The 25,845-nt window shown below is 28.6% G+C and overlaps 3 protein-coding genes across 5 annotated transcripts; 2 read left to right on the top strand and 1 right to left on the bottom strand.

The window, feature by feature from the left end:
• The first annotated feature begins 513 nt into the window (after positions 1-513).
• Positions 514-4,400, top strand: LOC122518054 (sodium/hydrogen exchanger 8). The gene is made up of 4 exons (XM_043636724.1): positions 514-2,087; positions 2,177-2,346; positions 2,450-2,818; positions 2,891-4,400. Exons 1-4 carry the CDS (start codon positions 767-769, stop codon positions 3,239-3,241), a joined length of 2,211 nt encoding a protein of 736 aa, XP_043492659.1. The 5' UTR covers positions 514-766; the 3' UTR covers positions 3,242-4,400.
• Positions 4,401-12,756: 8,356 nt separating this feature from the next.
• Positions 12,757-16,868, bottom strand: LOC122518053 (SRSF protein kinase 3). The gene is made up of 6 exons (XM_043636723.1): positions 15,764-16,868; positions 15,050-15,263; positions 14,617-14,932; positions 13,873-14,454; positions 13,489-13,783; positions 12,757-13,401 (listed from the first exon to the last, which is right to left on the bottom strand). The coding sequence occupies exons 1-6, from the start codon at positions 15,988-15,990 to the stop codon at positions 13,113-13,115; spliced, it is 1,923 nt and encodes a 640-aa protein (XP_043492658.1). The 5' UTR covers positions 15,991-16,868; the 3' UTR covers positions 12,757-13,112.
• A 240-nt stretch (positions 16,869-17,108) lies between these two features.
• On the top strand, positions 17,109-22,606 carry LOC122518006 (roquin-1). Of its 3 annotated transcripts, none has more exons than XM_043636651.1 (15): positions 17,109-17,253; positions 17,857-18,019; positions 18,102-18,528; positions 18,720-18,859; positions 18,947-19,280; positions 19,356-19,596; positions 19,682-19,848; positions 19,924-20,186; positions 20,297-20,401; positions 20,493-20,704; positions 20,776-20,888; positions 20,972-21,113; positions 21,195-21,264; positions 21,345-21,536; positions 21,612-22,606. In XM_043636651.1, exons 2-15 carry the CDS (start codon positions 17,858-17,860, stop codon positions 21,729-21,731), a joined length of 2,688 nt encoding a protein of 895 aa, XP_043492586.1. In that variant the 5' UTR covers positions 17,109-17,253; position 17,857; the 3' UTR covers positions 21,732-22,606. The 3 variants fall into 3 exon arrangements, with proteins under 3 accessions (XP_043492586.1, XP_043492584.1, XP_043492585.1); XM_043636649.1 differs by having other exon boundaries at positions 18,684-18,859; XM_043636650.1 differs by lacking the exon at positions 17,109-17,253 and adding an exon at positions 17,644-17,733 and having other exon boundaries at positions 18,684-18,859.
• The last annotated feature ends 3,239 nt before the right edge of the window (positions 22,607-25,845 follow it).

Below are 25,845 nucleotides of genomic sequence, written 5' to 3'. Positions count from 1 at the left end.
CAAAATTAGCTAATTTTCTAGAGATATGCAAATTATTTTGTTGTTAATTTAGTTTTAATAATTAAAATTTAATTTATATATATATTTACATATATAATATTATAATATATATATTTGTATATAATATTATAAATATAATATTATAATATTACATATTTATATATATAAATTAACACATTTAATGTTTTATTTTAAATCGATGCCTTTGTTGTAATAGTAGCAGCTCAGAGAATGAGACATTTGATTCTCAAGATCTCTTGTGACCCATATTAATGTCTTTAGAAGTTGATTTAGTATTCAATGCTTCAAGGAAATTTTCTACATAATATTGCATCGATTTCAGGCAAATACTGCTTAGTGTTTTAAATTACTGTGGTTTAAAAGCATTCAAGGAAACATAAGAAATTCTTTATAGTTGTAATTATACAAAATAAAATAGAAATAAATATTGATTGTAATATCAATAGGGAATTATTTGCGACTATTTATAAACTAGAAATTATCTATATAAAATGAATGAAATAATGTAAGATAAAAACAAGTTTAATGGATTCCCGCCTAAATAGTGTCATGGCGTTTAACATTTGATTGGATTTTTTACACGCTTGCGTTATCACGTGACTTTAAATTTGACCATTCATGTTCCATTGAGTACAGCGGAATACCAGAAATTAAGTAGCTGTAATATGTGTAATTAAATTCCGTTCGAAGGTAATGTGATTTATATTTAACTCGTGGAAATAATTATGTAAAGAAAAGTGTAAAAATGAATCTGTTTATAACACAATATAAAGTGCTGAGTAAATGTGTTCTTTTTTTTATATTGCAATTTGGTGTCATATGTGGTGAAATATCTTCTGTGACAGATGTTCTTAACCTTGAAAACGACAAATTGTCATTGGCAAATAATACTGTTTTGCCGGTCCTTGACAACTCGAAAAATATTATAAATACGACAAGTCAGGTATCTGTAACTACAAATGCAGATTTGATAAATGAAAATGAAAGTAAGGTAAACGTGTCTAAAAATTCTGATAATGAAGTTAAATTGTCTACAATTAATGTTATTGAGACGACTTTAAAATCTCAAAGTATATCGGCTAATATTGAACAGAATGACAAAAATGTAACGACTGAAAAAATGAACACTGAAGTAACGGCTACCTCGATTAATGAAAAAAATGGAAGCATGATAACAGATTATCCTTCTCAAAATCCAGATATCACTAATGCAACAAATACAAGTACAACAACGGTCACACCCGCAGAACCAGTACTTCCTGATAAAGGTTCCGCAGAAGAGGAACATAATAGTTCCATGTCCATATTTTTTGTTCTTTGCGTATTAGCATTAGGAATTCTATTAATACATCTTATGCTTCAAACCAATTTCCAATATTTACCAGAGTCCGTGGTTATCGTTTTCTTAGGTGGTGCTATTGGCATGATTATAAATCTTATGTCGCATCAAAATATAGCAAATTGGAGAAAGGAAGAAGCATTTTCTCCAACCGCTTTCTTTCTTGTATTACTACCACCGATAATATTTGAATCTGGATATAATCTACATAAAGGAAATTTTTTTCAAAATATTGGTAGCATTCTTGTATTTGCAATTGTTGGCACAACGATTTCTGCATTTGTTATAGGCGCAGGAATTTATTTATTAGGTTTAGCACAGGTCGCATATAAACTTAGCTTCGTGGAAAGTTTTGCATTTGGATCATTAATATCTGCTGTAGACCCGGTTGCTACAGTTGCAATTTTCCATGCGTTAGAAGTCGACCCAATTTTGAATATGTTAGTTTTTGGAGAGTCTATTTTAAATGATGCAATATCTATTGTTTTAACTACCTCAGTGTTAGAATCTAATAATGCTACTACCACTAGCGAAGCAATTATTCTTGGTATAAATAGATTTTGTCTGATGTTTTTTGCCTCTGCTGGTATCGGGGTTGTTTTCGCGCTTATAAGTGCTTTACTATTGAAGCATGTAGATTTCAGAAAAAATCCATCTCTAGAATTTGGAATGATGCTGGTGTTTACATATGCTCCTTATGTCTTGGCGGAAGGCATACAATTATCTGGTGAAAATCTTTTTCGTTTTAATTTAATATACATGCATAATATAATATTAAATTACACTTTTCTTTTATAATGTGTTATATTATTATAGGTATTATGGCAATATTATTTAATGGAATAGTGATGTCACATTATACTCATTTTAATTTATCAACCGTTACTCAGATTACAATGCAACAGACTATGAGAACTTTAGCTTTTATAGCTGAAACATGTGTCTTCGCTTATTTAGGATTAGCTCTATTTAGTTTTAGGCACAGAGTAAGTATATTACAATATTAGATTAGTTTCGCATTGAACATCCTTAGCAACAATTGTGATTGGTTCTTTTTAGATTACTACAATATTGTTTAATTTCTTACAGGTAGAACCAGCTTTGGTCGTATGGTCTATTATATTGTGTCTTATTGGTAGAGCAGCAAATATTTTTCCTTTAGCTCTTCTTGTTAACCGATTTAGAGAACATCAAATTACAAAAAAAATGATGTTCATTATGTGGTTTAGTGGTCTTCGAGGTGCTATATCATATGCGCTCTCTCTTCACTTGGATTTTAGTGATGAAACTCGTCATGTGATTATTACAACTACATTGATTATCGTGTTAATTACAACATTATTATTTGGCGGTTCTACAATGCCGTTGCTTAAATTTTTGCGAGCAGAAAAGAAACCAAAGAATAGTAGAAGAAAAAAGAAGGATAAAGAAGTTTCATTAAGTAAAACGAGAGAATGGGTATGATCAAATGTTATGCGTATTATACAAATTTTATTCATATTATATTTTTCTATATTTTGTATCCGGTAGGGTCAAACAATCGATTCTGAACATTTGTCAGAATTAACCGAAGAAGAAATGGAAGTATCTTTTCTCCAATCTCGGATTCATGGTTTCGCGAGATGGGATCTGAAATTTTTCATTCCTTTCTTTACTCGAAGATTTACACAGCAAGAATTGAAGGATTGTAAATCACAAATGACAGATCTAACGAATCAATGGTATCAAGCAATTAGGATTAGTCCGTTAGAATCAGATGACGACATGATGACTACATCAACGGCACAATTAAATATTAATGTTTCCGGAGAGTCTGGAAACGAGAGATGGGTGAAGAATAAAAAAGGACGTTCTAGTCATGGGTCGATATTAAGTATTTAATATATTTATTTGAGTATGTCTAATGCGTATTAAAAAAAAAGTGCTTCTTGCTGAAATAAATTATCCGCGTATATATTTTTATATATATATATATATATATGTAGTACATATACACTTGCGTGCTAAAATTTCCGGCCAAATCATTTTTTCATGACTTTTATTCAAAGAAAAGTCCAAGTAAAATTTTTTATTAATACTCAATATAAGGCTATATCGTATAAAAAGCTACTGAAAAAAAGAATTCTATACAATGATTCTTTTATATATTATATTTATTTAAAAAATCCTGGAATTAGTTTTCAATTAGTGTTCAAAAGTTTATTTATATATAAAAAGCCTGCAAGTTTTATTCTCTATTCTATTGTATGTACGTGCATATGATTATTATTACGTTGCTCAGCAAATCTTGGATGATATATATATATGATATATAATTGCAAAAAATTATATTGCATTGTTTAAAGTGTTTGGTTTGCAGTAAATATCGCTTCTGGTGGTTGGTGATGGGTTTCGTATTATCGTTAATTAATTTTAGAAAAATTACTAACTAAATTGTAATTAATTTGCAGAGATGACGAAGAATGGTCTGATTCAAATTGAAGTTTGTATAATTGTTTAAAGAAATAATACTATATCATGTAGCGATATGCGATTGTACAATAAGTGACTTTTAAAATGTAAAACTTGGCATATCCTACTTAATTATTAATTTAATATTGACTATGTGGATAAATTTCTAGATAATATTATAATATATGACTTCTTTTTTACAATTAGTCATATACGGTATCCTTCAATATCCTATTTATAATTTGTTACCATAAGTAAACGTTCAATTGTTATTTTTTTTATTTGAAAAAAAAAATGTGCATATTATATAAACATTTTATAATTCATTTAATAATTTTTATGCATATATCACTTTTATTACAGATGATTAATGGAAAGTTTTACAGTATTGAAAAGACTTAAAATTTATATAGAAATTAAATTTTTCTTTTATCTTCTTCACTTTTTACACTGGCTACTTTATCTTTATAAAACATTTCAAATGACGTAAACAAAGATAATGCAAACTGATATTTTTATCTATTACGCCTTATATATTATGCACAACTATATCTGTACAATTCTACAAATAAATTTAATACTAATGTAAGTGATCATTTTCTAATGAATTTTATAATTTATAAATATTCTTAGATATTACAAGTTACTGTATTTTATAAGTAATATGATGCATGATACCGTTTTAAGAATGTAAGAACGAGAGTACGTCTATATAAATGAATATTTTTTTAAAAACATGAGCATTTAGATGGATAGCTTATAAAAATATTATCCTTAAGGATTGTTTATAAAAATCCTGTTAGTGTTACATAATTAGTACATACGTACAGTAGAAATATTTACATTTAATATCTTAGTAATGTTATTTTTTTTTCAATTATATTTCAAATGACAGTATAGCACGTGCTGGCATAGTGCTCAAATATATCAGTCAAGTATTTTACTTTTTATTAACGTTTATTAATATTCTATATGAAAAAACACAATTTATCCTTTTTAAAACACAAAAGGTTGAAGAAGTATTTATAATTAGGTGTATGCTCGAATATAATTTAATTTATTATACGTACGAATGTAATATTTGTGATGAACGTTAGTTATATATATATATGTATATGTATGTATGTATATATAATTACAGCTTATTTAAATATTATATATTCCTATCTTATAAAAAGTGATATTTAATTCGTAAAATAAACAAAATTAATAGTATATATATTACATTGTATTTTTGGATTGATAGAAGATACCTATTTTTCCGGACATTTATAAAATAAATATAGAATAATTAAAAAAAGTAAAGAAAAAACCACCTTCATAAATAAATTTTATAAATGCTATGACGAAAAACGATAAGTACACACAGTATTAGGATACATATAAAATAATAGTAAGGTCATTTTTAAATTCGTTAAATTGTCATTTAATCACAAACAGTATAAGGTAATAATGTTTAATGACTCTGGGTTATGTCGACAACAATAATAAAACTATCTCATTTTTCACATTAAATTCATTTTATACAAACATTTCACATTTAAATTTCAATATAATTATCAGTCTTCTTAAAAGAATCTTTATTTTAAAAAATATCTTGTCTCGATTAAAAATAATTTAGCACATAAATACAAATAATAAAAATGATCACTTTCTTAGTTATACGTAAAATGTACACAAAAAGTTAATATTCTTAACATAAGTACCGTATATCATATGTAGCATATATTCTACATTATTTTAATGATTAAAAATAATTTATATTCAATTGAAAATAATTTCAATAATTTAAAATAAAGAAAAAAATGTTAATTTATATAAAATTAATAAAATGCGTAACTGTGTATTGAATTTTTTTTTTTTTTTTTTTTTATATTATATCTCCATTTGTTTAACTCTCTCCTCCCTTTTCTATTTTCTTTCTCGTTTGATGGGACATTGGATGAAAGTTGGAAAGAAAAGATTATCGCTTCTTTTTTTTGAATTTATTTTTATTTTCTTGCGAATTTATTTCTTATATTATATATCATTCTCTTAAAGGTGGGTACATGGGTCTATGTTTATTATCTTACTTTTTTTCCTGTGGCAGGGCATATAATGGAGGCAGCATCTAAACATCAAATCCATTTATTTCCTTCGGCTTGTTCGTTCCTTGTCTACTAATCATAATAATTTTTACACGAATGCCTCATGTATTTATTACGAGAAATTTATTAATCTCGAAAAAATTGGAGAGCACACGAGACATCGTGCCGATTCATCATCAACGTGCATATTTTTACGGATTTATTTTTCCTTTTTTTTTTCTTTTTTGTTTTTTTTCTTTTCATTTATTTCTTTCTTTTGTAATTATTATTATTATTTTTAATTAATTCATTTATCTTGCGAAACGCATAAAGGAAAATTAAACAAATAAAAACATAAGGGAAAACGGAAAAATGATTATTTTCATGAAAAATGTGATAAATTCGACGATGAAAAAAAATTCTGCTCCGAAATGATTTAACAATATGAATTCGCTGCTCATCGAGAAATGAATTAAGTTTAATTCGAAGAGAAGAAAAAAAAACATAAAAAAATGAAAACAAAAGAGAAATAATCAAATGAATTGTCGATCATTCTTTTTCTCTACGATTAGTTGATTAAAACTTTCTAATGACTTTTCTTTTAAGTACTTTCTCGTAACGACGATATCGGAAGGAGGAGGGGGTTGGCCGGGAAAGGGGCACTCTTATTGTTAGTGCTAATATTTAGGATATTGTCTAAAAGCTCGGAAGCTTGTGGTTTTTTTTTTTTCCCCTAAATAACACTCCAGTCAACTTTTACAACCGCTATTTCTGTGGGTATTTTTTTCTTTTTTCTTGTTTTTTTCCTTTCATATTGTTGTTCAAAGTTGAACCCTTTGCACTCGAGCGGCGCCGATACGGCGCCCGGGGCCTATGTTAAGTTGTCAACTCAAACCAAAACTAATTACAGAGTGTAGTATTTATCAAAGTTTGTTTTTTTGTCGACATATAAATGAATAAACTGATAATATTTGATTATTTCTATGCGCTTGTTTGTTTATAAATGTTTTTAAAGTACCTGTAAAATGTCTATTTAATTTGGTCGAAAGCGAAAAAGGGCCTCGAGTGCAAAGGGTTGATTCTTTCGTCCGGATCTCACTCGGTATCGATAAACGATTCTAAAAATTGATCACGCGTATGAAGATGTCCTTATATAATGTATTTTCTTCTTCCCTTTATCTCGCTTTTGGTTTTTTTTCTTCTTTTTCCCCCATAATATAATTTATAATTATTGTTTTGTCATTCTCTTGAGGTGTTGCGTGTGCTTGTAATATATTATACCTTTGCGCCTTAATATTCTAAACATGCATAATTTTTGTAACGATGAGTCTTACGTGAAACTGCACGATCACGATAATACTGACTCTATATGTACCAATCAGTAATATACGCTTCTCTTATCAAATTATTGTTGTCTCTGACAACAATTAATTCCCGTTATTCACGATTTAATCTTCAGAGACCGATGAAAACAATCAGTCCCATAATTAGAACACGGTGCAAACCAAAAAATTCTCTTCTAAACACTTTTTTACGTATATTTACAAAAGGCATCGGCGAGAACAATTTGATGCTGGTGTTTTATTTCTCGTCCGAGTGTCTTGCTTGCTTTTTCTTATTTTACGTTTACTAAAATGATTTAATCTCCATTGTTAATCCTTTCAGTACCTTTTTTAACCATCAAATAGTTCATTCTCTTTGTCTTCTCTGTTATTTTGCAATTATATAAAAATCACAGACAACTATAGTATTAATTTTTTTCTACCTATTTTTTTCGAATTCTTTCTTTTCTTTTTCTCGTACGAAGTCTCGACATTTTGCCACAATTTGTTAGAACGAATCATACATACTAGAACGAATTTTAGTATGTTTCCCCTACCGATTGGAACATGATCTGCTGGTGTAATTCAAAATTAGGTCCCTATACAAACCATTTTATTCCACCATCTTTTTCTTTTCTTTTATCTTTGAGTAGATAGAAATACACGTAAATATGACACACCCTGTTAACAGCAGTGTGATTCTATTATTAATTATAACACGCTCGAGAAGATTATTAGCCATTGAAACGTCTGCTAAGTTTAGATGTTTCAAAGTTATACAAGTTAGTTCATTTTGTCTCCTAACTATAGCATTTAAGCAGCCATCGTACGCTTACGTAAATAATTGATGTATATGACCACTACATAAATCGTTATTCATTTTTCGATTTCAATTATTTTGTTTTTTTCTTTCTATTTTAATTTTAATATACGATCTACAAGATGAACTTACGTCAGGCCAATGAAATTCGTTCATTTTTGATAGAATCGATCGACCATTTTTCTATTTGTTGTGTTCAGTTCAGAATATCATTGCTGTTTAGAAAATTTTCATCATTAAATTCGATTCTTAATTTAATTAATATTTTTTCCTCCTTTTCTCTTCACTTGAATTATCTTATTTTCAATAGGATTTTTTATGTATTATGATAAATACACGTTTATAATTATATTTCATTTTATTGATTGATTTTAATGTTTGTAGAAAGAAATAAAAGAGAAATTAATAATAAAGTAAACGCTATTATTCATCCATCCATCAAAACTATCTTGCGATGATAGCAACGAATTTCAATGGCCATTAAATCTTCTCACAAAAAATTATAACAATCTATATTCGTTATTTACTCTAATATTTACTGTACAAATTTGACAACATTGTCATTTTAAAGGATGCGAAGCCGCGATTACACCAGTTACAGCTCGCGTGCTTCATTTGGTAGCTTACAGAATCAATTAAAACACAGGCATTAATCCGTAGAGCGCATCATCATTTAGCTAAATGAATTAGTCTATAATCTTAAGCGCGTTGTTCCATATTAATTATTGTATTATTACAAGTAAAGAAGACCATATTTATTTCGGTGTTTTACTTTTGTTTTGTTGCTTTCGTCATAGAGAAAATATCTAACTCCTCATAATGCGTCACAATATCTTCGCTTTTACACAGAACAGTGGTTCATAATAAATCATCATCATTTTCATTTCAATAACGAAATTAATCATTGTTTTTTTTTTCTTTCTCCCCTTCCAGATATAACTACACAATAAATCTCTTAATTATGAAGAATATTGTGCAAAGATTTTTGTCCAAATTGACAAATTGGATATCTTGTTAGTGACAACAACAGCAGATGCACATTGTTCACATGAGATCGATCAACCATTGAGAACAGGTTTCCTTTGTTTTTATCAAATATCTTCTTGACATAAAACGAAATGACTATAATTCATAATAATAAATACTTATATAAATAAAATCGTTTACCTGGTGAGATACACCAAGTACACAAAGAAACAAAATATGATTTTATTATGATCCTTGTACGTATACATAAGCCTATCTCAACATGTCGATATGAAACCCTTAAATCTTACCAAAAATAATAGAAAGGAATAGAAAAAAAGAATGAAAGGGAAACAATATAGAAAATATTTGAAATGATGAAGCAGGATAACATGAACGAACCAATGATGATTAGTATACAGTGTATACACTGTTTTTTTTCTTTGTTTTGTTTTGTTTTGTTTTAATATAAAACAGGAAACAATTTATCGGCAGAGAGCTCAATGATCAGTTAATATATGAAGATGCAAAAATTGTGTGCATGCACACACATGATGTTGTTTTAAACTTACATTGAGAGTTTCAGGCATAAGAAATTATACAGGATGTTAAAAAAAAAACATTCAATATTTATATAGTACACAGAACACACTACCAATTACTGATTTGAGTAAAACAATCTTATTGTTGATAAACATAAATAGAAAAGTCAACCGTTTCTGACATAACATTTTTCTATGTTAATATTAATATTTATTTTGTTTTTTTATTATATATGTTATATTATATAACATTTTCTATGTTAATATTGAGGTATAAACATTTTGGAATTTTGAATTACCTCAAAAACGGTTCATCTTTCGATTTATGATTACTAAAATAGACTTTTTTACTTGGTATAGAGTGTTTTATGAGCTTTATAAATATTGAATGATTTTACTTTAATATCCTGTATACAGTTCGGAACACACAACGAAATAAGACAATTTGTGTGCATTCGTTTGATTTTCAAAAGAATATAATAATAAATATAGTGAGTAAAATTGATATTTGGAAACCACAAAATTTTTATTTTTTTATTTCTCTATAGGAGAAATAAATTATTTTTTTCAATATTTAAATCTATATGTTTGTCCATTCTGCTAACAATAAAAATTAATTTCTAATGTCAAAATACATCTTATGCAAGCACATTTTTATTTCTGTTATATACTAGGTGTTTCATATTTTTTAAATGAAATTCTTCCTGCTTCTATTGTTGCACCATTCTTCGTTTATCTTCGAACCAAAAATGTTAAATTTACTTTCGGCCCTAAAAGTAATGTCATTTCACTCATATATTTTTCTTTCAAATAAATTATTTTGCGTAATTTATTCGCTTTGTTCACAAATGTTGTTTCTTTTTTTCGAATAACTCTTTCATTATAACTACTTTCTTTTAATATTCTATATATTATATTTTCGAAGGGCGCATTGTTTCTTCAAAGAATTTGTTAGTTAATTTTCGCGTACATTCAATGTAGAATTTGATTTTATTTTTTAGATAATTTCCCTTCTGTCACAGATATTCGATTTCTTTAATTGGCCTTTTTGTGATTTCGACTGTATATACGATTCTCGTGTTTAAATCTTCTAATGTCTCATAATGTGTTCTTATTTATATTAAGCATAACAACTAATATATATGATTTTCTGTTGGTATTATGAAAAAAATTACAAGTTCGCGTTTATTACAATTAGTATTAATTTTACGTGCTATTATGACAAGTAGATTTCACGAATATCGAAATACAAGTAATTGTACAAGGCTTTACATTTATCCGTACCGACTACTTTATTTATAAACGAACATTTATTTTCGAATTTCGGAACTAATGAAATTTGTTAAATTTCTAAAAATCTGAATATTAAAGTAGCGTCAAAATCAAATGTTGTTTCATTTAAAATATATTATTTAACAGATATTATAAATTATAAAAAGAAAATTTATATTATTGTTATTTAGATATAATTTAAATATTAATATTATATCTGACCATTTGTTTTTATTTGATTTTTTTTTTGTTCGTTATAAAGAAAATTATAACGTGGAAAAAATAAAAATTTTGCGGTGTTTGAATATTAAAGTTACTCACTGTATTTCATTGGAATGAGAACAATAAGATATTAATCATCCCATAAGTAATGTGATTTTTCCTCATTACAAAAAATGGGTAATCAATTTTTCTCTTTTAATATTTTACAGTTACTGTATAATCATACTATATATATATATATATATATATATATATATATATATATATTATTATTAGAATTTACAAAAGTGTTTTAAGTGATTGTGTGTATATTTATTTTTTCACATGTTAATTTAAGAGTGAAAAAATAAAAGTCATCATGGAAGTGTCGATAAAGGATTTAATTTAAAGTATGTTTTGCTTTGGGCATTTAATAAGGGCAACATTGCAACAACAATAAATGATAAAATACACAAAATTTATGATCCACAATAATTTCAGCATTTTCGTTGTAGAAATTATAGTCTTAAAGATGAATAAAAATCGGTATAACATTAACAGCTTCGTGATGAAAAATTAATCGCCAAAGTATTGAAAAATTTCAAATTAAGAATACTGCAAATAATGGTGGTAAATATATTAAGTCGTTTCAAAAGTTTCTTGTTCTTTTTTTTTACGTTAATTTTACACTTTTGTAGAATATTTAAAATTTTATGTGTTATTTAATTGAATTATATATGATACAGAGAAAAGTAATAAAGCAGAATGGATCATACATAAAATTTACTAAGAAAACGCAGGAAGTTTTTAGGACGATCCAATATTTTAGATTAAAGTTGCATATTTTTTTTTTGGATTTCGTTATTTAAAAATTTATTTTAAATAACCGTATTACTTTTGGGATGATCTATCAATACATAAATTTGCACAATCAAAACTAATATTGCTTCAGATACTTGTACGTGTTAGACTCATATTTTCTCTAATATAATATATTAGTTTAACAATCTTTTTTCTTTACTCAAATATTTGTGCCCCTTTAAATATTCCGTCAAAACATATTGTCTCATATCGATTTGTGTTCACAGTTATTTGGCTTTATATACCAAGAATCTGATGACCAACTCTCTCACTTGATATATCAATCATTCGTACGTTTGAATAATACATTGTAAATTCGTAGAAATATTCTGTGCATTAACTACATCTTTCGGCATGTGTGTATGAGTATTTTAAAATATCTAATGCAACGAGGTAGTGAGAAATTTACATTGTATGTCTAACAGTTTACAGAAAATTGTAAATAACAAAAAGAAAAGAAAAGAAAAGAAAAGAAAAAAAATACTTTTCTTTAAATTTGACTTTAACCGTAATTATCTTAAAAAGAAATGTAGTTAGGTGAAATTATGTAAATATGTGTTTTAACGGGCCTACCCTTAAATATCTTTAAAGTATTTTATGAGTGGGAATACTCTTGGAATACTTGTATAGATAAATAAAGTGACCGGTACGAAGGATGTAATGAATGCATAAAGTAATAAAATACTATTTACTTTAATTTAAATTGTCATCACTAAATGAAGATGATTTAACAAATTTATAAATACACGCATAGGCGGCGGCGGCGGCTGATGTCGAGAGTATTTCATTAGGAAGCATATCTCAGTATAGACGAGATTTTGTAACAAGATTTTACATAATCGATTTCTAACTTCTTTTATAGAAGCGATTTCTAACTCTTAATAATATCGAGACATTGCATTTATCAATATAGTTTATTATCGTCGCCTATATTTTTACATTATTAATGTGCTATGTTTGTGTCATATTTAGATTCCATTTTACACATTTAGTTTGTAAAATAAAATATGACATAAATATAGGATATGGGCGCCTCCTAGTAATGTATTCGTTTTATATGAAAATTGAAACTATATAATTGAATATAAAAATTTGTATTTTTTTCTGATCTCTGCTTCCTGTCACACTCTCGACTTTTAATTGCATCAGGGTTGTAAAGAGTAAGGATCTCAGAAATTTCAAAATAAAAGAATTAAAAAAAAAGAAAAAATAAGATAAAATAAAATAAAATAAAATAAAATAAAAACAGGATCACTTGATTTGCAACCAAGGGTGCTTCAGGCACTCAGCAGCGGTAGCACGCATACTTGGATCAAATTCTAACATCGGTGTTAAAAATTCAGCAAATTCACGTGCTTCACTGGATGACCAATCATATTTTTCTGTAAGCACCTCATAAAGTCCCCACGGCTTTAAACCGGTAATGTGCTTCAATTCACCTTTTTTGTTAAAGTACATTTTTGAATTTTTTCCGGAAAGCGCTATACGTCTAGGTATTTCTCCGAGTAGCTCAATAATATGAGCTAAATGGTCTTCGTCTCTAAAAATATTTTTACAAAATGCATGTACACGAATGTGGTTACACATTTTAAAATGATATTCTCAATAAATTGTGCCAAATACTAACCTACAATATTCTTTACCACTATGTGGCTCAAAGAGATAATCACCAGTAGCCAATTCAAATGCCATACACGCTGTGGACCATATATCTGCTGAAGTATCGTAGCCTGATCCTAACAATACCTCTAAAGATCTATATTGACGTGTTTGTATATCATCTGTAAATTTTTTATGAACCCAACATGCATTTCCAAGATCAGCTATCTTGACTTCAACTTCACAATCTACTGTAGCTGGATCAAGTGGTGCTACAGATGCCCGTTTTAATTGTTTGCTCTCGGGTGGATTCAAATTACGTCCTAAATATATATAAAAAAAAAAAAAAAAGAAAAAAGCCAAAATTAATAAACCCCATGATCATTTCATAATTTTAATAATGAAATCTAACCTTCACTACATTCGTCCGTATCTTCTGGATCTCGTGGTAGATTAGTACTCTCACCACAACTTTTGTCAATGTCACACAAAGTCATATTCTCCACTTTGTCCGACCGATTGGTTGACTGATTTTGTATTTTTTCTCCACCTGCTAAACCATCCACACCATTGACGTGTAACGATGGTGCAGATGGTTCTGAGATTTCGGGGGAACCTTTACTTTCCGTATTATCTTCTATACTTTCTGTATTCACGTCTTGATCTGGACTATTCGTCTCCAACTCGCCATTTTCTCTTGTACTATTAGCAAGTTTATTCTGCTCTTCTATTTCCTCTATTTGCTCCATTTGTTTCTTCAACAATTCGTTTTGCCGTTTAGCCTTCTTCTTTAGTTTCTTCTTTTTATTTTTAGACATTTTGGAATTTGGCGTAGGTTCTTGAAATTCTTTGGGCGCAGTAGAAATTAATGATACTGGTAATTTTATACCCATAGAATGTAATTCGGTTGCTTCGCAAGCTAATTTTCTTATATAAGTTTCATCGACGCATATAAGAACATTTTCAGGTTTAATATCTGTATGAATAATTTTACCTAAAAAAACATATAACATTAGATATATTACGTTAATATGATAAACAATCTTTCGCGTTATTTATATATTTAAAATTGTAGATACTTGATTTATATAATCTGTCCAGATGAAAACTTAATTTAATGTAATAATCAATTAACTTAAGTGTTTCATTTTCTTACATTTATTATGAAGATAATCTAAACCTTCAAGGACTTGACGGATGATGCGTTTAACATTGTTTCTTGGAATTCCTCTATAGCTAGATTTAATGATTAATTTAAGAAGATTATGTCCAAGCACTTCGAATACCATGCAAACATGAAGACCATTAATGCCGCTGATTTTGAAGTCATTGAGCAATTGGACGGTCTTATTTCGTTTAGGATCAATAGGATCCGTATCACGTACATCTTTTAATAATTTTATTTCATCTAAAGCAGTCTCAGTAAAATGAGTTGCGGATTTTACTACTTTAAGTGCCACAAATCGTTTGTCCTATATACGTAAAACAATTTTAATGAATTAACTCATACATATATTGAAAAAGTATTAGATGCGAATGAAGTATATACTTCATATACTTCAGATATCTTAATATTTGTATTTACATACCTGTAGATCCCAACAAAGCCAGACCGTAGAGAAATGACCCCAGCCAAGTTTTCGAGTCACATGATAACGACTTAAAAACAAATCCCCTATCTTCACAGGATGATAACCTCCTTTGCAATAATCACTGCTATCTTCTTGCTCTTCATCTTCGCTACTGTACACTTCATCGTCATCCTCTATTGTTTCATTGCTGGAGCTGTGACACGGTTCCATTCTATAAATTTAATCGATCGTTAATAAGATTCTCATATCTTTATGTTTTTCCTGAACATGCAGTTGCTGTTATGTTTTTGTGTTTATGTGCATATATACGTGCGCGCGCGCGTGTGCTCTTTTATATACATTTTTCTTCCCCAAATGTGTAAATAATTTTTAAAAAATGACAAAAGAATGGATTCGTCGTTATTGACACTAATGAAGTATCAACTCAATAATATTGTAAAGATCGATTTATTAAAAAGACAAATTAGCTTCCGTATCGTTGCATAAAGAAATTTAATTTTGTTTATCTACCAATACTACATATATATATATATATAATTGTAAACTGAAAGGAAAAGAGTTTATTATTATGTCCTTATTAGATAACGGAGGAAATGTAGATAGAACATAAAAAAGACGTTTTAAATTGAAAAAAGAATATAAAATATAGTTAAGAATAATTGTGACAAAATCTGAAATAAATAATATTTGAATGGTAACCGGGTTATATACCTATTCCCATTATCGTTGGAATATGGTCTCTGGGCCGAAGAGGCGTCTTGAAAGAAATCGGGTCCTTGTCGAGCGACGCTTGGCTGTGGTTTGGAGGACTGTCCGGTGGTTGAGGAATCAGTATCACCCTGAGAATTACCCTTTCCTTTTCTTTTAGAAGGCTTGTGCCTCTTTTTTTTCGCCTGAATCGCTAGGACTCGTCTGTTAACGTCTGTCTTTGCGCTCATACCGTCTGCTCAGAGTCACCACCGATATTCGACGGCGGAGCCCCCTTCTTTCTTTTCCACGGACACACACACAACACACTCTTTCTTTCTTTTTCCTCTCGGAACTTTGCCGCACTTCCGCCCTGATTCTTTTACGGCCAATCGGTCACACTCAATTCTTGCGCCTCGTCCCAGGCCAAGGAACGTTTAAACGTGCCGTATTATCGTTTCATTTCTACGCCGCTCCGCACTCTCCGTTCTTCGTTTTTCGTTCGGCGGTTGTTTGAGTATGGCTGCCCCCGCTGCCACTGCCGCCTCCACTGCCACCACCACCACCACCACCACTACCATCAACAGTAACAGCTCTATCACTACCATTACCATTAACACCACCTTACGACCACATCAGTACCAATACTGTAACACGAATATAGTAAGGACCTACCACACTATCACCCCACCTTTCTTACTATTGGATATTACCGAACCTCACTACTCTTCGTTTTGTTCTTTTATATTCCTTTTCTTCTTCTTCTTGTTATTATCAACAAATTATTCCACGTTTTGATTAACTTTGAGGACCAATATCCTATCTTACCGTATCTTATGTTAGTGGACTCTTTTTATTTCTTATGATCGTTCAACTCTTCTCGATTAATTATATTGTAGTTTCTATCCTGCGTGTGCTTTAAACATGGACAGTACCATGATTTTTCTCCCTTTCTTCGTCTCTCTTTTCTTTAACACGGTCAATCACCGTAACTCACTGCACTAATGACTATAAGAATGGTCGTTTTTTCACGTAATCTTCTGTAATCTCTATTCTCGATGATCCTCTGCTAAAATAGTCGCGTGTTATGAGATATCAAAATGCTCCAATTAATGGACACATTTAAAAAAAATGTCATTTCTGTAGACTCGACCAATCGCAAAGTGGTATCAGCGTTACTTCTTTTTCCAATGGATTAAACATAATTTTATTGGGCGATACGTGACATATAACGGCTGTTATTGGCTGTTTCTTATATACCAATGTAACTCCTTAATGTATCACGTAACGTTCATGAGAATAGTTCATAATAGACAAGAGCGCCATTCGACGAGTAAATGAGGTAACCTATCTTTCTAGATTATTTTCCTCGTGTATGCTAGTGACATAAAAATGTCTATGGAGATCATACTGAGCTTATCTTATCTGTGATTCATCTGTTCCTGCTTTGATGGCAGAATTATGTGCGAAGTAACTGATTAATCAATGTGATGTTTTGTAGAAACAATAACAAGGTGAGTTTAGATATAATAATAAATGTATACGTTAATTCTTAATCGAATCGGTATGTGATACAATGATAGAAGCATAACTATGTTTTGTGGGGATAAAATGTAGAACAGACGTCACGAGCATTTATTGCAAATAATTAAACAATTTTATTGCGACGATCATGGGACAAGAATGTAAGTAGTGTGTATTTGTGCGTGCCTGTGAGTGTTCGTCTGTTGGACTGTTTGTACGATAAACCTTGATATAATTAATATTATTAATTTTATAGAAATATACACATTTACGAAGTTACCTAAATCTCGTTTATAGTTATAAAATATAGAAATAAAATTCGAGATGAACATTTAACATTGAATTTTTTATTTGGAGATGTATTCAAACAAATTCTTACAAGTATATTGCTTGCAATATGCATTAATATTTTGAAAAATTGTGTTACATGTGTTTATCCATTGTCTATTGAAATATTTCAAATTGTTAAAGTATGTAAAAAATATTTCATTTTAATAAGAATTTTAAGTCCTTTCAAATTTACAGATTTAATCGAATTGTGTTATTTTAATAAAAAATAACTTATTAAAATATTTGTTGTTCCTATGTTTTAGAATGCCAATACAGGCACCACAGTGGACTGAATTTCTTTCTTGCCCAGTTTGTTGTCATGACTTTGATGTGGCTGTACGGGGTCCGATATCTTTAGGATGCGGTCATACTATATGCCGTACATGTCTAGCAAATTTGCATCGCAAGCAATGTCCCTTTGATCAGGTAAAAAGTCTACTGTCGCTTCATAAATTATAGATATTATATATAATATAATGCAATGTATAATAAATAATATCATTTTCAGAATACTATAAACACTGAAATAGAAAGGTTACCAATAAATGAAGCTTTGCTTCAATTAGTTGGTAATACTGTTCCAACAAATGTTGCGACATCTTATCAAAAATTATTACCGCCTGAAGATCATGCTAATTATTTAGTGGCTAAGCGCTGCGTAGAAGAATTAGCACTTTATTTAAAACCATGTCAAACAAATCCAACAATAGCGGCAGGAATGGGACTTGTGTCTCGTCCTATGCAAAGAAAATTAGTTACGTTGGTAGGCTGCCAATTAGTAGAACCGGAAGGAAGAGCACGTGCTGTACGAGCAGCTCGAAGCCTAGGAGAAAGGTCTGTCACAGAACTAATATTACAACATCAAAATCCTCAGCAGCTTAGTGCAAATTTGTGGGCTGCTGTACGTGCACGCGGTTGTCAGTTCCTTGGACCAGGTAAAATAATTATACTATTAGTAATTTAAAAATTTTATTAGTAATTAAAATTTTAACTTTTTTCAAAATAATATTTTTCTGCACAAAAAACTTATTTTTCACTTCCCCTTGTTTGATACTCTCTTTTTGCTTTTTTTTTTAATTCTTTCTACTAGCAATGCAAGAGGAGGTTCTCAAACTAGTTCTTTTAGCTTTGGAGGATGGTTCGGCACTTTCAAGAAAAGTTTTAGTAATGTTTGTGGTTCAACGTTTGGAACCACATTTTCCACAAGCATCAAAAACAAGTATTGGACATGTAGTGCAGCTTCTTTATAGAGCCAGTTGCTTCAAGGTAAAGTTTATTTATCTTCTATAATTATTATATATCAGACAATCTATATTTTCATAATATTTATAATAATCATTTCTGTATAATTAGGTATCCAAACGAGAGGGTGATTCATCTTTAATGCAGTTAAAAGAAGAATTTAGAACATATGATGCATTGAGAAGAGAACACGATGCCCAGATTGTTCAAATAGCAACTGAAGCTGGTTTACGAATAGCTCCTGATCAATGGTCAGCTCTATTGTATGGAGATACTGGTCATAAATCTCACATGCAAAGTATTATTGACAAGCTACAAACGCCACAATCTTTTGCTCAAAGTGTGCAAGAATTAGTTATTGCCTTACAACGTACACCTGATCCAGGACAACTTAGTGGTTTAAGGCCACAGCTAGAATTATTAGCTGCCATAGATCCTAGTCCAGGTATTTACATTTTTTTTCACCTCTTTAATATATTTTTATATTTATAAATGTATAATATATATTATTGCTATGTAGAAACAGAACTACCCACATTAGCTGAATGTCGCGCAGCATTGGAAGCTGTTAGAACTGTGGTTGCAGCATTGGTGGAATTCATTCAACAGCATGGAAGTAGAAAATGTTCAGATGGCACTCATAATATTGGTCCAAGTCAACCAAAGTATAAAGTGAGCATGTGCAGAGATCTTGCTCTTAGAGGATCTTGCCCAAGAGCTACAAATTGTACTTTTGCTCACAGTGACATGGAACTTGACAAGTAAATTTTCATTAATTAGATAAAATATTTTCTTTCCTCATTATATGGCATTACATTATTCTTTTCTTTTTACGTTTTTGGTCAGATATAGGTCAAAGAATCGAAAGTTGAGTATCAGGTCAAATTTACCTTTGAACAGTAACACGGAATTAAAAACAGATAAATCTATTGTTGTTCAAAACAATAAGGTTTTTAAACAAAATGAAGAGGCACCTTATCATTCCATAAAACCACATGATATTCATAGGGATAGTATGTAATATTGTAATGAAGTAATAATTGTCATTTTATTTTCTGTGTTTTAAAGTATTCTTATATTCTTTATAGGTTTTACTTCATTGAATAAAGTTAATCCAACGCAACATCCTATTATTAATAGTGAAAGTAATTTTGTTGGGTCTGTGACAAATTACATGTTAGCACCACCGCAAAATTTATCACATATGGTTCCAGTGAAAAACATGGATATTCATTGTCCTCATTATATTATGCCTGTAGCATCCTTAGATTATAATACAACAGATATGAATATGTGGGATTCGCCGCAAGTAACGTCAGGTGTAACTAATGGAATTTCTAATAGTAAAAAGGTAATTTATAAACATGAGTGAGAATGTATATAGAATGTAAAAAAGTGTTAATTGTAAATATTTTGTATTAGTTATACATAAATGATCGTGTATCTATATATTAATTGTAGCAACGAATAGTAGCAAAAACGTTGGCAATGTTGTTACAACGTAGAATGGAAATTCTAAATCAACTTGAAACTATAGTCAACAAGCAAGCTCCACAAATGAAAATGGTATAAGAAATGAACCTATACTGTTTATGGTTCTGCATATGTCATGTTATATAGTGTATAATTTTCTTTTTTGTTTTGTTCTTTTTTACAGAATTGTGACATACAAGGAGATGTGCTTTCATCGAATTTATCGATATGGACTAATTCATCTGGAAGTTCTATAGGTCCTTCGTCAAATATGAGTTGCAGTAATAATTTTCGATGTGCAGATCCTGTATTATTGGATGATGAATTTGTACCATTCGATGCATCATCTTCGAGCAAATACGGACCAATATCCAAAGTATCAACAACCATGATAAGGTTTGTATAATAAATAAATGATTTTCCTTTATTTTTTTCTACATCTTCATAATACTTCAATTTTTCATAAGATCTCCAAATGGTGTATCACCTACAAGTTTGTATAATGAGGGTCCACCTACAATATCTACTTTTCGACCTATGCCTCCTAATTCCATTTCATCGTGGTATTACGGCAATCAGCGTATGTATGAATAATAAAATTATTCTTCAATGATATGTTCAAAAAATAAACTCGTATTTGAGTGATATTTATATTCGTAATAGCTTATACACCTATTGGTACAAACGGAGGAATGCAATCTGTTACAACATCTAATTATGGGGATGGATATATTGCTCTTGGAAGAAATATATCAGAATCACAGACACACTCACAACTTTTGCAACAGGAATGTATGTCGAAAGAGTAAGTTCAAATGTACTGATTGGATTAATAATTTATTCAATATTTTATTGTTTGAAATGACTTTAGTAACATTTATTACAGTTTAATCTTGGAGTCACAGAAAGTAAAACAACAATTAAAACATTTAGAGAAGAAAATAAATGATTTAAAGGTACCATTAATTTTCCTTACAAACAATCGTATTTTGTTTTATTCATTTAGAATATGTTATAATATTATGAATGTTCGTAGATTGCAACACAAGGTGCAACTTTAACGGCCAGTGAAAAACTTGCACAGGAATTGCAAATGATTGAAGCAGGTATTAGGGAAAAAGAAAAGGATGTAAGAAATTGGAGTCCGTACGGTACTGTACCATGGATTCAATCATCAACTAGCTTACTTACAAATCAAAGTTTCAATCAGGATTATAAAACAGAAGAGGTAATAATTTATTTATAATATAATAAAAATATATAAAAATGTAAATATATTTAAATTATATATTTTAATATCTAGGAAGATACATATGAGGCTGGTATTGCAAATGATATGCGTGAATTAGAATTACGATGGGAGTTTGAACTGCAAGAACAAGAGAAACATTGGTCAAGCGAAGAAGATAGCTCAAAAAAGTAACATAATTTTGCAGTATTAAATATTAACTCCCAGATCTGACAATGATTCAAGATAACACATGTGTTTTCACATGTTTGTATAATTCTTGAAGATATCTTTTATGCGTCAATGCGTTTACTTCTATAATTGGATAATCGAAAGTAAGTAGAATTTTTACTCTTTGCATAAACAAGATCTATGATTATTCTACCTAAAATCAACATTATATATAAAGGATGATTATATGAGCATTTTTAAAACAGCATAGATTTATTATCTGATTGAGATAAGTGAACCCTTTTGTTAATACTATAGTATTGTATAAAGTGGACTCACTACTTTTGCATATACGCTTTTGTAATCATCGATTTTGTAATATTTCTTATGCATAAAAACAACACCTTTCTTGATATTTAACCTTTTAACTGGGGATAACTCGTTATAGTAATTTGAAGACTAGGCATGTCATCTATATTCTTTAATATTATACATATTATAATATTCTTTAATAATCGTGTAAAAAGCGCAAATTTTTATTTAATATGTTTACTGTTATTACATAAAATATTTGCGCTTTTGATAAATTAGCTTCCCATTTTTTTTTTTTTTTTTTTTTAAAAAAGGTTAAACATATTAATTATTGCTGTAAATATGTGATATTTTTAAAAATTTGTTAAACATGTGACAATTTATAAAAGCAATTCATTTAACCAGACCAGAAAGTAAGATTGTTTTTACTTATATTATTTTGCTGACATTTGAAAATTATTTAACTTACTTGGAAACTTAACAATTCAGCTGCCGCTTTGCTAAATACATTCAGACAAGCGAAAGGTAGTTGTTACTTGTAATAAAATAAAAAAATTTCATTGAAAATAAATGGACATATGAATACAGATTTGTTAAAATTTAACAGAAATTGATGTCAGTGTTTTATAAACATGACAATGTAGTATACTCAATTTATATGTTTGCACAATGAAGCAAAACATAATATGATACAGAAACATTCTAAAGGAATGTTATTTAACCTGAGTGAAAAGGTTACATGATAAAAATATACAATTATACATAAGTATTGCAGATAGGTGAAATTAACATATATTGTCCAAATTTTATATAATTATTATCATTCTGGTCATCTACTACAATTCATTATTGACATACAAGATATTAATGATAGAATTTTATTATCCTATATAATTTTAAATAAACAGAATTTTTTTTTTAAAAAGAGTATAAGCATCTCCTGGTTAAAAAAAAGAGATTTTAAGTTGTATAAGAAATTAATATAACTAACAGATCATAACACCTATATTATCCTTAAACATTTATAGAATAATTATAATAATTCTATCGTGGTATTGTGTTTAGTATGTTCACCTAACAAATAGAAGAAAATTATTCAAACAAATTTTCCATTTTGAAGTATTTATGATACTTTACTAATACTAAATTATTTTTGGCTTTGAATGAATTTATTAGTGTTACATATACATATATTTCATTTTAAATTTAAACTTTTTTTTTTTTATTTAAAAGTCTTATTTTCAAGCACACCGTAATTTTCTTAATTCTTTAAAAATATGTAAAAGTTGACACACAATTAAATATAATATTAGGATTCTATTTAGCAAAAATTAAACATAATTCTTTTTCTCTCTACAAGCCTGATTTTTATTTTTTTTTTTAATACGATCAGAATTGGAATGAACAAATTGTCTTTTTAATTTCTATTACTTTGTCAAAACTTTAAAAAATTTACGTTAATACTATCATTATATTTTGTCTTTGTCAACCAATAAACTATAATAGTTGACCAAAAAACTAGTGATTACAAATTTGTTAGCGATTGCCGTCTTGACTTTTTAAAAGAAAACATATTTTTAAATAAATTATCCACTTATCTAGAGAAACAATGTTTATAGAGATCTATAGATATTATTTGATGATTATCAATATAAATCTATCAGCTTTTTAAAATTGATATGTTGGTGGAAAAAAAATTTCCTAGGATAAGATATGTTAATCAACTTATTGTGCTCTTTTATGGCATCTTAATTAATGCATTGAAATAGTTTTTAGGTTTTCTTATTTTTATGAAATAATATATAATATAAATATTATACAATAATATTCCAGTTTTAGTGGAAGAAAAAATTATTGATTTTTTGTGCAAAATGAAGATTAACACAAGTTGATTCATTATGCATCAGAATTTTAGTTAGTAAACTTATATTTGTTTATTAAGTATCCATTGATAATTTACTTGAAGTTGGTAAACAATAATATATATATATATATTATTCAGTATAATAATATATAATTAATTTACAAAAAATGTCTGTTTTGTTATGTTATATAAATTTATTGGAAATAGTAAGAAGTACATTTACATAACTAGATTTTTAGCAATTATAGAGACAATGGTGCAATTTTCTTTTTACACGATATCTAATATCAGAAAATATAAAATGTTACGAGTTATACAAATAGTATTCATAGATTAAATTTGTTTATTAGATTTTCTATGCGAATGAATAGCAAAAATTGTTTATTTCATATCGGAAACTTATTATTAGCATTGGAGATAAATTTTAGATTATTATTCCTTTTTTATTGTATCGAAAGAGACTTATTTTCATTGTTGCAAAATCTATAGATGGAATCAAAATATAAACATTCGTTTAGTAAGTATACTTTGATAAAAACAGACTGTTCCCATTTTGCTAAAGTCATTTCACATATACAATTTAAAAATTGGCCATATTAATCAATATAAATGACAATATTGCACAAAGGGGCCATTTATTAACACGTTTCGTGCTAAGCAGTTTTGCTACTTGATGTTTCGACGCATTCAATAAAAATGTCAGCGTGTATCATTGGTGGTACGCAGACCTAAATGGAAAGTTTAACGTGTACAACAATCAGTGGTACACGTGGCACGGAAAGTGTTAATTTTGCTCATATATAAAAGTAATTAAAATAATAAAAGAACTATTTTCAGAAGGAATAGATACAATATGTGAAAATACTTATTTTAAATTTCTTTTTAAATAACGATTCAATGATTCTGCAGTAGACTTTAGGTTATATTTCCGAGTTTAATAATTATTCTAATTTATAAATAATTACGTTGAAGTTTAAATTGTGCGGCTACAGTATCTATATTTCATTTATGATTTTACATTAATAACATTGAATAAAAATGGAATGGTTTAGTTTGAGCAAAGCAAGATTGAAAATAAAAATTTCAATTTTATTTATATTCTCTTTTCAAGATAATTATATTCGTATCTCATATGAAAAAAAAAGAAATTGTATTTTATTTTTTTGGGTACAAACAGAGATAAATTCTACGTATCATTTTCTTAATAATTCCTAAATATGCATTTTTTGAAAACTGCTGCTACAATGTTTATCTCTTACATATACAATTTATGTAAAATTACAATCTTTCCCGTTGAAAGTTTTGCGTAGAATGTAAAACAAGGGATATATATATAAAATTGATGGAAGATTACAGAGAAATATCTAGACTTTCTATCAATTTTATCGGTTTCTATATGTAATATTATTCTGCAAGAGTTCGATGATAGCTCTAATTATTTTTTCTCGTTTCTATACATAATGTGAAGCATTAACTTGAATGCAGAATAAAAGCGAAGAGGGCTGTGTACAATGGGAAGTAATAAGCGCAACAATACTGTTTGTGCAAGCTTCAGATTAATTGCATGTTAAACATGTCACTATGTCTATAATAATACACACATACCTATGTTGATGGTATGAAATCATATACAATCTATACTAACGTTCTTTGTTTGAACATACAAAACGATAATGATTATATACATATCGGTATATAATGTATAGTCAATGCACTTGGCACTTAGCAGTACAGATCCTTAATAGATTCTTTGTTATATTACACGCTTAATAATTTTAAGTATCTTTCTTTTTTTCAACATTTATATAGTATTTATTATATAAAATTTGTAGATTACACCTAAACCGATATTCACAATATACAACTTGTATATTGTAAATTTACTTTTTCTAAATATTATGTAAAAGTAGACAATTTGTTGCTTAAAACATTGAGAATAAATATATACATGCTATATTAGCA

This window comes from Polistes fuscatus, unplaced genomic scaffold (assembly GCF_010416935.1).
Source record: "Polistes fuscatus isolate 324 unplaced genomic scaffold, CU_Pfus_HIC Scaffold22, whole genome shotgun sequence".
Classification (NCBI taxonomy): Eukaryota; Metazoa; Arthropoda; class Insecta; order Hymenoptera; family Vespidae; genus Polistes; species Polistes fuscatus.
Note: the sequence above shows the minus strand (reverse complement) of the source record. Positions and strands in the feature narration are given on the sequence as shown.

Coding starts and splice junctions, on each gene's coding strand:
- LOC122518006 (XM_043636649.1), top strand. CDS start 17,858: ATGCCAATACAGGCACCACAGTGGACTGAATTTCTTTCTTGCCCAGTT. Junction 19,849..19,923: donor ACATGATATTCATAGGGATA/GTATGTAATATT, acceptor TATTCTTTATAG/GTTTTACTTCATTGAATAAA. Junction 20,402..20,492: donor AAGCTCCACAAATGAAAATG/GTATAAGAAATG, acceptor TCTTTTTTACAG/AATTGTGACATACAAGGAGA.
- LOC122518054 (XM_043636724.1), top strand. CDS start 767: ATGAATCTGTTTATAACACAATATAAAGTGCTGAGTAAATGTGTTCTT. Junction 2,347..2,449: donor TATTTAGTTTTAGGCACAGA/GTAAGTATATTA, acceptor AATTTCTTACAG/GTAGAACCAGCTTTGGTCGT. Junction 2,819..2,890: donor TAAGTAAAACGAGAGAATGG/GTATGATCAAAT, acceptor TGTATCCGGTAG/GGTCAAACAATCGATTCTGA.
- LOC122518053 (XM_043636723.1), bottom strand. CDS start 15,990: ATGAGCGCAAAGACAGACGTTAACAGACGAGTCCTAGCGATTCAGGCG. Junction 15,264..15,763: donor TCCAACGATAATGGGAATAG/GTATATAACCCG, acceptor TTAAATTTATAG/AATGGAACCGTGTCACAGCT. Junction 13,784..13,872: donor TACGGACGAATGTAGTGAAG/GTTAGATTTCAT, acceptor ATATATATTTAG/GACGTAATTTGAATCCACCC.